Here is a 15,006-nt window from a genome sequence, read left to right as displayed (position 1 = left end):
TCACTCCGTATTCTGCGCACATTTTTTATATGTGTGATACGGACAGCTTAAACACCCGTGATTCGCATTGGGGTATATAGATCAGGTGTGCATTTTGCACATGTGAAAAAAAAAAAGATCGCACCATGTCCTACCTACGGGGCCCTCAAGTGTTTGTGGTGGGTTTTTTTGGAGACGTGAAAAATGCATTAGATATCCGTCCAAAACAAAAAAAAAACCACAAGTCCAAATGTGCACGAAATACGCAGTTTAAGTCCAAAATGCTGCATGTTTCACGGACTGAAACTGTCGTGTAAAGGAGTCCTAAATGCCGCTACTCAGCGGGGCTATGCAGCTCTGTTCGCTGTGGTTGGGTTTCTCCCCTTCCATCTTTTTAGCGCCGAGCTGCCTACTCTGGCGGGTGGCGAGGTTGCCAGGGATGTCAGAGCTGTGCCACCACCTGTGAGTTGCTGAATGGAGCGGTGTGGCAGAGCTCAGAATCCAAGATGGCCCCCGCTCCCTATGCTGGCGCCATCTCCTCTGCCAAGCGCTCGGCAGGGGGCCTTATCGTGGGCCACATAAAATGACGGGTCAGGACGGATTCAGGCCTTGAGTTTAACATGTATACAAGCCCCAGAAAGAGTAGGGAGCGTTCCGGCAGCGCTTCTTGTAAGATTTACGGTTTTCTTTGTATTTTCTCGGCAAACCAGAAACCATCAATCTACAGAAATCATCTGTCCGCTTTGAAGATGTTGGAGGGAATGAGGGCACCCTGACTGTAAGTGTGACTGTCATTCTGCTGCAGAGCCTCCTCATGCCCCCCTGAGCTGCTGCAGAACATCCTACTACACGCCTCAGCTGCTGCAGAGCATCGCATTGATCATTGATTGTGTCATTTTTCACAGGAAGTCTGCAAACTATTGATTCACATGCGTCACCCTGAAGTCTATCAGCACCTGGGCGTCGTGCCTCCCCGTGGCTTTCTATTGCACGGACCTCCAGGTTGCGGGAAGACATTACTGGCCCAGGCGATTGCTGGGGTAAGGGACTTTTTCGTTTGTTTTGTAGTAACCTGATGGTGCAGCTTTTATCCTACTTGAGCCGTATTAATAAGACTGTCAATGGCTGCTCTCCCTTCATGAGATGGGATGACTCTGCCGACCCTGCCTCATTATATACGGCAAAGCTGACCAGTGATCTGCAGAACATGGCAATTGGCCGCCTCTTTCGTGCTGTAATGTCCAGTATGAAACTTGTAATATTTTATGTAGAAGCACCGGATTTAAGTAATATGCTGTTTTCTGATGATACATTGTAATCCCTCGTCATTCGTGAAATAATCGACGCTTCGTGTCTCAAGGAGCTGGATTTACCGATGCTCAAAGTGGCGGCCACAGAGATGGTGTCCGGCGTCTCGGGAGAATCGGAGCAGAAGCTGAGGAGTCTTTTTGAACAAGCTGTGGTGAGGCCTTTACTTTGTGGGGTGCGTTGAGCTGATCCCACTGCAGGGGTTTCCTGTCCAGTTGGGTCCCATTTTGGTATACCGGGTCGGTCAGACGTTCCTCATTGGTGATGTTGTCCTGGACCGCACACCAGACGGGTATAACGGGTACTGTACTTTCCAGTGCTCTGGCATTGAAGAGCATGGGCACAATTGGCAATGACGTCATCAGAAAGAATCGTGTATATGCACCCCGTGTATCGCACCTCCCCCTCTTGTTCACCGGCTTCTTGGCCTCTTACGTTGGATGTTTGCCGTTGCAGAGCAGCGCACCGTGCATCCTCTTCATCGATGAGATTGATGCCATAACGCCCAAGAGAGAAGTGGCGTCTAAGGACATGGAGCGGAGGATCGTGGCTCAGCTACTCGCCTGTATGGACGGTCAGTAATGGGCTTCGTGGGATTGGGAGGCAGCTGGACTCCAGGATCGGGCCTCGTCCTAGAAGGTCCATAGACCCCTTTCTGAGAGGTGGCCCCCGGTGGTGTCTTCAGCGTTTCCTTGGCCATCTTCCACTGTTTTTTGGCGGTCATGTATTTGTCGGTTTGGCGCTAGAACTGTAATCGTCTTCTCCTTTCAGACTTGAACAACCCGTCCGTCACGGCTCAGGTCCTCGTCATTGGAGCCACCAACAGGCCTGATTCTTTAGACCCGGCACTCAGGCGAGCGGGAAGATTTGACCGAGAGATCTGCTTGGGGATCCCAGATGAAGGAGCGAGACTAAAGTGAGGAAAATGGTTACAGAAGCCGTCCCACAATGAGAAGGCCGGATTGTCTGTCGGATCTCGCTAAGAGGGGCCGTTTCTCAATCGGAATCGCTTACTACTAATGCTTCTGGGTGGAGGGATCGCGGTTACGTGTGTTATGGCCGCCCCCTGCTAGTACACACTTGTTATGGCCGCCCCCTGCTAGTACACACTTGTTATGGCCGCCCCCTGCTAGTACACACGTGTTATGGCCGCCCCCTGCTAGTACACACGTGTTATGGCCGCCCCCTGCTAGTACACACGTGTTATGGCCGCCCCCTGCTAGTACACACGTGTTATGGCCGCCCCCTGCTAGTACACACGTGTTATGGCCGCCCCCTGCTAGTACACACGTGTTATGGCCGCCCCCTGCTAGTACACACTTGTTATGGCCGCCCCCTGCTAGTACACACTTGTTATGGCCGCCCCCTGCTAGTACACACTTGTTATGGCCGCCCCCTGCTAGTACACACGTGTTATGGCCGCCCCCTGCTAGTACACACGTGTTATGGCCGCCCCCTGCTAGTACACACGTGTTATGGCCGCCCCCTGCTAGTACACACTTGTTATGGCCGCCCCCTGCTAGTACACACTTGTTATGGCCGCCCCCTGCTAGTACACACTTGTTATGGCCGCCCCCTGCTAGTACACACGTGTTATGGCCGCCCCCTGCTAGTACACACTTGTTATGGCCGCCCCCTGCTAGTACACACTTGTTATGGCCGCCCCCTGCTAGTACACACGTGTTGTGGCCGCCCCCTGCTAGTACACGCGTGTTGTGGCCGCCCCCTGCTAGTACACGCGTGTTGTGGCCGCCCCCTGCTAGTACACACGTGTTGTGGCCGCCCCCTGCTAGTACACACGTGTTGTGGCCGCCCCCTGCTAGTACACACTTGTTATGGCCGCCCCCTGCTAGTACACACTTGTTATGGCCGCCCCCTGCTAGTACACACTTGTTATGGCCGGCCCCTGCTAGTACACACTTGTTATGGCCGCCCCCTGCTAGTACACACTTGTTATGGCCGCCCCCTGCTAGTACACACTTGTTATGGCCGCCCCCTGCTAGTACACACGTGTTATGGCCGGCCCCTGCTAGTACACACTTGTTATGGCCGCCCCCTGCTAGTACACACTTGTTATGGCCGCCCCCTGCTAGTACACACTTGTTATGGCCGCCCCCTGCTAGTACACACGTGTTATGGCCGGCCCCTGCTAGTACACACGTGTTATGGCCGCCCCCTGCTAGTACACACGTGTTATGGCCGCCCCCTGCTAGTACACACTTGTTATGGCCGCCCCCTGCTAGTACACACTTGTTATGGCCGCCCCCTGCTAGTACACACGTGTTATGGCCGCCCCCTGCTAGTACACACGTGTTATGGCCGCCCCCTGCTAGTACACACGTGTTATGGCCGCCCCCTGCTAGTACACACTTGTTATGGCCGCCCCCTGCTAGTACACACTTGTTATGGCCGCCCCCTGCTAGTACACACGTGTTATGGCCGCCCCCTGCTAGTACACACGTGTTATGGCCGCCCCCTGCTAGTACACACTTGTTATGGCCGCCCCCTGCTAGTACACACTTGTTATGGCCGCCCCCTGCTAGTACACACGTGTTGTGGCCGCCCCCTGCTAGTACACACGTGTTGTGGCCGCCCCCTGCTAGTACACACGTGTTATGGCCGCCCCCTGCTAGTACACACTTGTTATGGCCGCCCCCTGCTAGTACACACTTGTTATGGCCGCCCCCTGCTAGTACACACGTGTTATGGCCGCCCCCTGCTAGTACACACGTGTTATGGCCGCCCCCTGCTAGTACACACTTGTTATGGCCGCCCCCTGCTAGTACACACTTGTTATGGCCGCCCCCTGCTAGTACACACGTGTTGTGGCCGCCCCCTGCTAGTACACACGTGTTGTGGCCGCCCCCTGCTAGTACACACTTGTTATGGCCGCCCCCTGCTAGTACACACGTGTTGTGGCCGCCCCCTGCTAGTACACACGTGTTGTGGCCGCCCCCTGCTAGTACACACGTGTTGTGGCCGCCCCCTGCTAGTACACACTTGTTATGGCCGCCCCCTGCTAGTACACACTTGTTATGGCCGCCCCCTGCTAGTACACACTTGTTATGGCCGGCCCCTGCTAGTACACACTTGTTATGGCCGGCCCCTGCTAGTACACACTTGTTATGGCCGCCCCCTGCTAGTACACACTTGTTATGGCCGCCCCCTGCTAGTACACACGTGTTATGGCCGGCCCCTGCTAGTACACACGTGTTATGGCCGCCCCCTGCTAGTACACACGTGTTATGGCCGCCCCCTGCTAGTACACACTTGTTATGGCCGCCCCCTGCTAGTACAGACGTGTTATGGCCGCCCCCTGCTAGTACAGACGTGTTATGGCCGCCCCCTGCTAGTACAGACGTGTTATGGCCGCCCCCTGCTAGTACACACGTGTTATGGCCGCCCCCTGCTAGTACACACGTGTTGTGGCCGGCCCCTGGTTTTGGGTCACGTTCACACATGCATTGCGGCGTTCTTACATGGGATGACCTGTTGGGCGCAGATGCCTGACCGGTTGTCCCAGCAATGATCGCTCCCGTTCCTGTGGCTTTGCACAGGGATGACCATCGCTCAGTTCATGGATGAACGACTGAACGTTGGCATTACAGAAGCGAGATGGACTCCATCGTAGTCAGTGGGGTGAGTTCGGCATCACTTAGATCTGCCGTGTGCCGAGTCCGGTAATTCCAGTGTTTATTTTTGTTCAGCTCTCAGGATGGAGCTGAGCAATTGAAATCCTCTGGCGGCCTCGTTGCATTTGTGAGTGACCTTACACACTTGTTATGGCATCCCTGCTGTTGCACCCTTATGGCATCCCCCCTGGTGTGTGTGGTTTTCTTTTTTTTTTTTTTTGCATTCCTTCTCAGGATTTCCACCTTAAAGGCCCATTTACACGTAAAGACTATCTTTCAAACAATTGAAAGATTGACAGTTTTAGAGATCGTTTCGCATAAAATGTTAATGGATACTAATGTCCATTAACACTTTATTAGCTTCATTTGCATGTAAATGTGCCTCTGGTAGCTGCTTGCAGAACACAGCAGGTGGTCTGAGCTCTGCAATCAGCTCCATTGTCCTTGCATGGCCTGCTGGAAGAATACACTGTAATCTCCTGCTCACGTGGAGAACACAGCGTGCGGTCTGAACGATGGCAGCGTTTACACGCAATGGTTATCGCATATTTGCAGTCGTTTGAACGAATCTTGAGCGATAATTGTTGCGTGTAAATAGGCCTTAAGGATCAGTTTTATAATTAACAGTTTTTGTTGCGTTTTTGAACTGCAGCCAAAAAGCAGCTTAATGTGTCCCACTTTGATGTGAAGTCTCTTCTGGGGCGCTGATTTATATTGGTTGGAGTCACTCCGCGACCCTATGCTGGCGGATCTACAAGACTGAGCAAGAGAACACAAGGGGGTGTCATGACATGTACAGAACACCAGGGGTCGCCCTAACCAGGAGCATTTTATATAAATATTCCAATGCAAAACTTTGCTACCTCGGGCAAAAATGGAACAAACAAACTTTTAACCATGTGATGCAGCGTCCTTTATAAAAACAGGTCCTGGTGTGCAAAACAATATAGAGCTCATACTGCCCACTGGCAGTTCCGGGTCGCCCTGGTGGCGCATTGTTTACAGACTGCTGCCGCAAATGACAGCGCTCGGCGATCATTGCTGATCTGCGGATGGAGCCCTACGTTGTATGTGAATATGTAGCCCCTATATAATTGGCGGCGCTCCCTTATAGTTGCACCCGTCCAGAGTCGTAGTCCACTGAAATGTTTGCCCCTTCCATCGGCGTGTCGACATCCTGTAGAGTCCGCAGCCGGACACCACTTTCACCCTGACGGGTCCCCTTTCAGTGGTTTTGCCCCTATTTCATATTTGCATGTATGACACATACTTCGTCTCTCTAATCTCTCTCAGGATCCTGAAGACTCTGTGTCGGAAGCTCCGGCTCCCAGAATCCTTCGACTTCCAACATTTGGCTCATCTGACACCGGGATACGTTGGCGCAGACCTGATGGCGCTGTGCAGAGAGGCTGCGATGTGTGCGGTGAACAGAGCCCTCATCCAGCTAAAGCATCACCCAGCGGAGGAGGCGGAAGTGGAGGATCCTACAGCCAAGATACTGGACCAAAGCGGAAATCCGGCTCAGGTGAGAGCGGCAGTTATCAGCTGTTTCCAGTTACCCCATCCTTCTGGATTAAATGCATGCTGTAGACCAGGGGTCCCCAACTCCGGTCCTCAGGGACCACCAACAGGTCATGTTTTCAGGATATCCTATGGTAAGAACACCTGTGGCAATGTCTGAGGCACCGACAATAATTACATCACCTGTGCAACACTGAGGAAATCCTGAAAACATGACCTGTTGGGGGTCCCTGAGGACTGGAGTTGGGGAACACTGCTGTAGACCATGTTATGGGGGGCTTCAGATCCTGTCCGTGACGCCACTTAGTGTCTACTGATAACTCTGTGCCCAGGTTACAACAGAAAGGCAGACAAATATGCATGGTCGATCTGTTATAGTCTGAGAGAGAGAAAACCGCTGGTTTCTATATCTCGCACTCACTATATCTGAGGGTGGTCACTTGCTGAGCCACGGAGTCCCTTATAGCACCATTACAGAAGCCTCTGCTAGCGCTTGCAAGTCCAGGCGGAGCTCAGCAATTGGCTTCAAATTGTGAGGAATAGCGGCGCTTGAGTAATAACCCCTTTTACACTTCATGGGAGAGCCGCATGCCTACAGGGTCAGCACCCCACCTGGATACAATCACTGCACCCAACAGGGGAGTCATGTCTCCCTAAATGGTCACGGTCTTGGAGGCGAGCAGTAATGCTAGGGGCATAATAAGAATAACGGATCATAAGAAGCACCTATAATCCACCTTTTGAGAAATGTTACTGAGAAATCTGGCCTTGTCTTGTTTTTCCGTCCTTCCCTCTATAGAGCGAGCTACAGCGGTTGCTTGAGGTGCTGATGGAGCAGTCGCCCTTTCCAGAGCACCAACTGCAGGGTCTGCGCATTGAGATGAGCGATTTCCTGAGTGCTCTCCCATCGGTGCAGCCTTCAGCCAAGAGAGAAGGTTTCGCTACCGTGCCGGATGTCACCTGGGCCGATATAGGGGCGCTGGATGAAGTCCGGGAGGAACTGACCATGGCCATACTGGTGAGAACATATCATCGGTCATAGAAAGGATTTGTATCTACCAGTTATTAAATGGGCAACACTGGGGACGGGCGGCGCACATGGCTCCAGGGTGTCACACTGTAACGCTGGACATGTGCTGTAGAAGGTGCCAACCAACCTCGTAAGGGATGGAGAGGCTTATATCTGACACTTGGATCAGGTGGGTTAAAGGGGTTGTCCCACGAAATGTAGTTATCCCCGATCTATCTGGTGGGGTCTGACCATTGGTCATGATAATGGGGATCCTAAAGGTACCTGAATGAACGGAGCGGCAGTTGAAAATGCGCAGCACCGTCCCACGCACTCCAGGAGGGCTGCCAAGGAAAGCGAAGAACTAGAACTCTTATCTCCAGCAGCCCTGTTGAAGTTGAGTGAAGCGGTAGTGAGTATGCTCAAGCCCACTCTGATTATTTGGGGGTCCTCGGGAACCTGTCCTGGTGGTTGTGTGATAGCGGTGTATGGAAACAGTAATATGGCATTCTCTTCTCTCTCTTCAGGCACCAGTGAGGAATCCAGAGCAGTTTAAGGCTCTTGGACTGATGGCGCCTGCAGGGGTCTTACTAGCGGGCCCCCCAGGATGTGGCAAAACATTACTTGCCAAGGTAAGCTGTCTCGTTGTCCTGTGTGTGCTTTGATTTCTTTCCTTTTACACATTTGCATCCATTGTTTTTTTATTGCTCCTTGCATTTAAAATTAAACAAATCAAGCAACTTTGCACAATAGAGTGGATTCAAAATCTACCGTTTTCTGTATGCGGCTCACATGCAGCCCCGTGTGTCTCCATGGTAACAGGCTACAAACTAACCCTGTGCCGTCTGATCCTGCAGTCCTGTTACGCTCCCTTCCATTTGTCCACTGTGTCGCTTGCATGCATTAAAGGGGTTGTCCCGCGCCGAAACGGGTTTTTTTTTTTTTCAACCCCCCCCCCGTTCGGCGCGAGACAACCCCGATGCAGGGAGGTAAAGAAAGCTCACCGGAGCGCTTACCTTAATCCCCGCGCTCCGGTGACTTCTCTACTCACCGCTGAAGATGGCCTCTTCCTCCGTGGACCGCAGCTCTTCTGTGCGGTCCACTGCCGATTCCAGCCTCCTGATTGGCTGGAATCGGCACGTGACGGGGCGGAGCTACACGGAGCTACACGGAGCCCCATAGAAGACTGCAGAAGACCCGGACTGCGCAAGCGCGGCTAATTTGGCCATCGGAGGCCAAAAATTAGTCGGCTCCATGGAGACGAGGACGCCAGCAACGGAGCAGGTAAGTATAAAACTTTTTATAACTTCTGTATGGCTCATAATTAATGCACAATGTATATTACAAAGTGCATTATTATGGCCATACAGAAGTGTATAGACCCACTTGCTGCCTCGGGACATCTCCTTTAAGGTTATCAAGAATCAGAGGGTAGAGGGAGTAATCGATGACTGCAGGACCAGACTACACCGGGTTAGTTTGTAGTCTGTAACCATGGAGATGTGTTTTTAGGCTTTAATAGAGGGAAACGCAGCCACCTAAATGTGCCCTCTACTTTCTTAGTGTAGGACCTCCATTCTCCTGATCGGTGAAGTCCCAGGGATGAAGGGGGGTATAGCACAAGTGTTTAAATAGGGAACTGCTTTGCATGGCATTTCTTGCTTCTCTCTGCTGTGTATGATTGGCGCTTCCCAGTATGGGAATTACCCCGGTGACTCCGGAGTGCAGAATAAAGTCACGTGACAAGGTTTCAGTGTGAATCCACATTAGATGGAAAAATCCAGCGATCGGAGCGACTTCCAACGAGGCCGGTCATCGGTGCGGGACTAGCTGGGGCCAGGATGTCGCTGCCAACCGCGTGTTCCCCCCCCCATGTGACGTTGTAAAAAGTATACCGAGAATGGCGTGGTCAAGGAAAAACATCCAGCGGGACGGAAACAACTCATAAATGAAAGGGGTCAGAGGAGGATGTCAGGAATCGTTCTGACCAACAGACTCTGCACAGTCAGGAGCAGCCGAATACAACACTGGTGCTCAAACTAACGTGTCCAAATGCACAACTCGCCGTTCCTCCGCACGGATGGGCTATAACGGCAGACAATCCATTCCAGCACCACTGTGTCTAAGAAACGAAAAGGCGGGCAAACGAGCGCAGAAATTGAATATATCACTGAGCAGCGGAAAAACATCTCTCGGTCAGATGGATCCAGATTTCTGTTGCTGATGGGAGGTCAGAATTTGGCGCAAGCAGCATGAATCGCTGATCCCTTCCTGTCAGCCGGTCAGAACATGTCAGCACCGCCATCTAATCTGCAGCGACTACAAGAAGCTTCCTGTCCGCAGGGGCCGATATTCCTGCAGAGTGATGTCATCACCGAGTGGAATCTACGACACGATGAACTGCTGCGGTTCTGAAGGCCAAAAGAGGTCCAACGCGCCACTAGATGGGGGTGTAATAAAGGGGTCATTCAGTGTAGTTGACGGCTTTGATGGTAACCTCTGTAGTTGCTCATGAGAAATGCCTTCGGTTGCGGCGGTCGGTACCATGTGGATCAGGGAAAAGGAAAACAAGTAGTTTCTGTTCTCTTGTATTCCAGGCCGTAGCAAATGAATCCGGACTGAACTTTATCTCTGTGAAGGGACCTGAACTCCTGAACATGGTGAGTTGGGTGAAGACGGGGGATCCTGGTGCCACTTGTTGTGAGCACGGGTTATACGTGAATAGATGGGCCTTATTCTCTGTATGGTATAACCGTTTAGTACACCTTCACAGGTAGCGGTGCCCTGGCCATATACTTGGTCAGCCAGAAAGGACTAAACGGAGTTTCTCCCAAGCTGTAGGGAGCGTCCATTTTGTTGATTTCCTAGACCACCCCTTTAAGATGGGTCCCCGTGCTAATCAATGGGTGTCCATATAATATATGAAACTATTCCTACCAGCTAATGACTGGGGACCCACCCACCCCTGATGCCCATCTATGCCCTAATAGAGAAGGAGTTTGTCCCGGTGTATTAGGAAAACATATCCAATTTTCATTATACAATGACCTATAACGACTTGAAACGATCCCTTTTAATTAGAATGGGTCCCAAAAGAATCGGTTGATCACAGGGACTGCCACTGTTCTGAACTCCAGTGATCACATGTACTTTGTTGCAGAACCCAGCATTTACTGTTCAATTATCCTGCAGCTCCTCCGCAGGCGAGGGGATGTATTACAGTTTTCATTGCCAATGTTACCTGCTGGGTCCTCCAAAGTTAAAAAAAAAAAAAAACTCTGTTGCTGCTGACTCTGCTCTGGCTAATTGATGGGGGTCCTGAATAAGAGACCACTCGTCCATAGGTTGTATGAATGTGGATTTTCTAACCAGGTGACGTCTTTAAAACCTCACTCCATGTTAAAGGATCAAAAAATGCGCTTTTACGTCTCGATGGTCTTAAAATGCGTGACTGTGTTTTCTTATCTTTCAGTACGTTGGTGAAAGTGAGCGAGCCGTGCGGCAGGTCTTCCAGAGAGCCTCAAACTCCTCCCCATGTGTCATATTTTTTGATGAAATCGATGCCCTTTGCCCTCGAAGGTCCAGCCATGAGGCAAGTGACTTGTTGCAGGTTGGGTGGGTGAAGTATCCGTCTTCTGCCACCCAAGGTGGACGTACAGATGTAGCGATTGTTATCTTGACACATGTGGCACCTTACGACAACTCCATTTACAATATTGTAGTAACTTGTAGTTGTCACAATGCGTCAGTCATGTTAACGATTGCTACATCTGTACACAAGCGGGTGACCGTCATAGAGCCCATTGGACAGAGCCACTGTTACTTGGCTCTCCGGTCTGACTTGTACCAGGGGGCTCCTGATCAGCCGACCCCTCTATGGTGATTATTCTATAGGGAGAGCAGGATAAGAAGCTGCTTTGGAAACTACGGGGGCCGGTGGGCTGAAATCCGACATGCCTGATCCCAGTTTCTCTTGATGGATGATTCCAGAGGATGGTGTGACGGTCACCGTAGACGTGAGACATCTTGTCTGATCCACCAGCCTAAAGCTCACGTCAGTGGCCTGCATGGAGGGTCTGTATGGGCCTCGTCAGTCACTTAAAGGGGTCTTCCCATTGAATACCCTTTTATCCACCATCCACAGGGTAGAGGAAAAAATGTCTCATTACTGGGGGTCTGACTGCTGGGGCATCCAGCGATCCTGAGAACGCCGTACCCCAAATGAAGCAGCGGTGCACATGGGTGACTACTTTTTTGGGATGGAGGGAGATTGCCCAGCGCATCGACCTCCATCTGCCTTATAGCCATAATTAAAGCGATGTGCACCGCCGCTCCGTTCACGAGGTGCACAGATCTCGGCATCGCTGGGGGTCCCATTGGGCGGGCCGCAGCCCATCATAAACTTGAAAATGAAGCAACTCTGTAAATGGTTTTATATAGAAATCTACCGTTTTGTGTACGCAGCTCCAATGCAGACTCGTCTCCATGGTTACGGACTATAAACAAACCCTGTATAATCTCCTCCTCTATCCACGACGTAATTACCTACTGAATCCATGTAGGGGACAACTGGCAGGGAGGGAGACGGAGGGTCTGACTACATGGGTACTTCTCTCATGGATGACCTTCTTCTTGCATTCTGTCCGTCATACGAGGAAAGTTGTGTAACTACTTCGCCGGATATGCAAATAGCTTTTGCATAAAGACTGAGCACAAGTTTTACATGTTACATGTTTTTAGATGTTGTTTTTCTAGAAGCTGAGCCTCCATGAAGGCTCTTCAGGCCGTTTATGTATAAGGGGAAGGGGATGTCCGAGCCTGGCCCCCTTGGTGCGATGCGTTCTACACCGGACCGCCGCGGTTCACGTTCTTCTCCATTTAGTCACTTTCTGTCCTGCTGAAATATTCCGTATTGTTTTACCTGACTGCTTGATCTAATGTCTCACATGGCATCAGTCCAATCCCATTAGGCAGAAGCCGTCCGCTTACAGGAATTGGTGGTGTTGCAATAATCTGCGCTCTGCCACATTTACATGGAGCCGTGAACCTCAAACACAGAGCTGCTTATGGAAATGTCTCTGTGTGCCGAAGGATTGACTCACAATCGTGTGGCTAATGAGCCGTAGAACACGGCATTCGTCATACTAACCTCTCAACCTTGAGTCCAATGTGGAGTCTTATCTTAATTCAGGCACTGCCAGTAATAATAAGATCTAGTCTCTTCACTCCAATAAAGATAAAGGAAAAGTTACAGAAACTTTGCAGCTAGTCTGGATTTTAGAATCTACTTTCGTTTTATGTATACAGCTCCTATTGTACGCTTATGGGCACCAGGTTGATGCCACTGCAGCTTCATGGTTACAGACTGCTAGGAGGAGTAAATAAGCGGGCGCACTGGGAAGAAGAAATGGCATTTTCACAGGGAAGGCCCACTGAGCATTCAGCCTGCAGCTGTATAAGCAGGCATGTCCTAGAATGAAAGAAGGGAGAGCGCATCATCGCCGGGAAGGTATACTGGGCACGTAGCCTGCAGCTGCAAAGGCTGGTATGGCGGAGAATGATAGAAGGGAGAAGGCATCTGCACAGGAAAGGCCCACTGAGCACTCTGCCCGCAGCTCCATAAGGAAGCGTGGCAGAGAATGATAGAAGGGAGATGGCATCTGCACAGGAAAGGCCCACTGAGCACTCTGCCCGCAGCTCCATAAGGAAGCGTGGCAGAGAATGATAGAAGGGAGATGGCATCTGCACAGGAAAGGCCCACTGAGCACTCTGCCCGCAGCTCCATAAGAAGGCATGACGGAAAATGGAGGGTTGGAAATAAAGCTTTGAATGACATGAGGCGTAACGGTCGTAAGCTAGACATTGCCAAAGGGGCTTGTAACATTTAGGCTTTCTAATATGAGAAACATTTGTACCCCCTCTGATATCGGGGAAGGGTGCTCTCACCATGCCTTGTGGGCACTACACCACCTGGGCCCCACAAGGTGCACTGCAATCCCCAGATGAAATGGCTCTGCAGCAGGTTTTCTTCGTTACGTCGTTCCATGTGATGATCGGTCGTCTTCTCTTGCAGTCCGGAGCGAGCGTCAGGGTCGTCAACCAGCTGCTGACAGAAATGGACGGCCTGGAGTGCAGGCGGCAGGTTTTTATCATGGCTGCTACGAACCGCCCAGGTGAGCTTCACATTAGCCCATGCGTAAAGGGGTTGAACAGGGTTAGAAGACCATGGCGGCTGTTTTCACAAAACAGTGCCGCTCCTGTTCACAGGTTATGTCTAGTATTGCAGCTCAGTTCTGTTAATGTAAATGGTGCGAAGCTGCAATACCCCTGTGCACAGGAGTAGTGCTGCGTATTGGAAGAATGCAGCCTTGTTGTAACCCAGTGAATGGATGAGGAGGGGAATGCGGCTGCATCTTAGCTGGCGCGTCATGCGGGAAGAACAGCATCACGTGGCCGCAAACAGCGCAGATGTGTTGCTTTTGTAGGGGATCTCTAGCCTTGTACAAGTACAGTTTTATTCTATTGGAATGTTACGCCCTCTTCTGGTTCCAATTTTTTGAAAATTTTCAAGATCTCCATGTTAATCGAAACATTTATTTACACTGAAAGGTTAAAAACTGGCCCGAGCCACCTTCTGCTTCTGCAATGGATCCTGACCAACACCATCACTTCTAGAGTGGCTTTCCAGGACTTTACTGTTGATAACCTATCATCGGGAGCAGCGAGGGTCCACCGCTCGGGATCCCTTAGGATCAGCTGTTTGCTGGGTCCACCGCTCGGGATCCCTTAAGATCAGCTGTTTGCTGGGTCCACCGCTCGGGATCCCTTAGGATCAGCTGTTTGCTGGGTCCACCGCTCGGGATCCCTTAGGATCAGCTGTTTGCTGGGTCCACCGCTCGGGATCCCTTAGGATCAGCTGTTTGCTGGGTCCACCGCTCGGGATCCCTTAGGATCAGCTGTTTGCTGGGTCCACCGCTCGGGATCCCTTAGGATCAGCTGTTTGCTGGGTCCACCGCTCGGGATCCCTTAGGATCAGCTGTTTGCTGGGTCCACCGCTCGGGATCCCTTAGGATCAGCTGTTTGCTGGGTCCACCGCTCGGGATCCCTTAGGATCAGCTGTTTGCTGGGTCCACCGCTCGGGATCCCTTAGGATCAGCTGTTTGCTGGGTCCACCGCTCGGGATCCCTTAGGATCAGCTGTTTGCTGGGTCCACCGCTCGGGATCCCTTAGGATCAGCTGTTTGCTGGGTCCACCGCTCGGGATCCCTTAGGATCAGCTGTTTGCTGGGTCCACCGCTCGGGATCCCTTAGGATCAGCTGTTTGCTGGGTCCACCGCTCGGGATCCCTTAGGATCAGCTGTTTGCTGGGTCCACCGCTCGGGATCCCTTAGGATCAGCTGTTTGCTGGGTCCACCGCTCGGGATCCCTTAGGATCAGCTGTTTGCTGGGTCCACCGCTCGGGATCCCTTAGGATCAGCTGTTTGCTGGGTCCACCGCTCGGGATCCCTTAGGATCAGCTGTTTGCTGGGTCCACCGCTCGGGATCCCTTAGGATCAGC

At 51.7% G+C, this 15,006-nt stretch overlaps 1 protein-coding gene across 2 annotated transcripts in view; it reads left to right on the top strand.

The window, feature by feature from the left end:
- Window positions 1-15,006, top strand: part of NVL (nuclear VCP like) — a 37,165-nt gene that overhangs the window by 7,544 nt on the left and 14,615 nt on the right. For both annotated transcript variants that reach the window (XM_066595158.1, XM_066595157.1), the window contains exons 8-18: window positions 690-757; window positions 885-1,019; window positions 1,340-1,441; window positions 1,744-1,861; window positions 2,059-2,203; window positions 6,213-6,444; window positions 7,240-7,458; window positions 7,977-8,081; window positions 10,047-10,109; window positions 10,922-11,041; window positions 13,523-13,622. In XM_066595158.1, the coding sequence (XP_066451255.1) occupies window positions 690-757; window positions 885-1,019; window positions 1,340-1,441; window positions 1,744-1,861; window positions 2,059-2,203; window positions 6,213-6,444; window positions 7,240-7,458; window positions 7,977-8,081; window positions 10,047-10,109; window positions 10,922-11,041; window positions 13,523-13,622 (1,407 nt within the window). The remainder of the gene's footprint in view (window positions 1-689; window positions 758-884; window positions 1,020-1,339; window positions 1,442-1,743; window positions 1,862-2,058; window positions 2,204-6,212; window positions 6,445-7,239; window positions 7,459-7,976; window positions 8,082-10,046; window positions 10,110-10,921; window positions 11,042-13,522; window positions 13,623-15,006) is intronic.

Source organism: Eleutherodactylus coqui, chromosome 3, assembly GCF_035609145.1.
Source record: "Eleutherodactylus coqui strain aEleCoq1 chromosome 3, aEleCoq1.hap1, whole genome shotgun sequence".
Lineage (NCBI taxonomy): Eukaryota > Metazoa > Chordata > Amphibia > Anura > Eleutherodactylidae > Eleutherodactylus > Eleutherodactylus coqui.
Note: the sequence above shows the minus strand (reverse complement) of the source record. Positions and strands in the feature narration are given on the sequence as shown.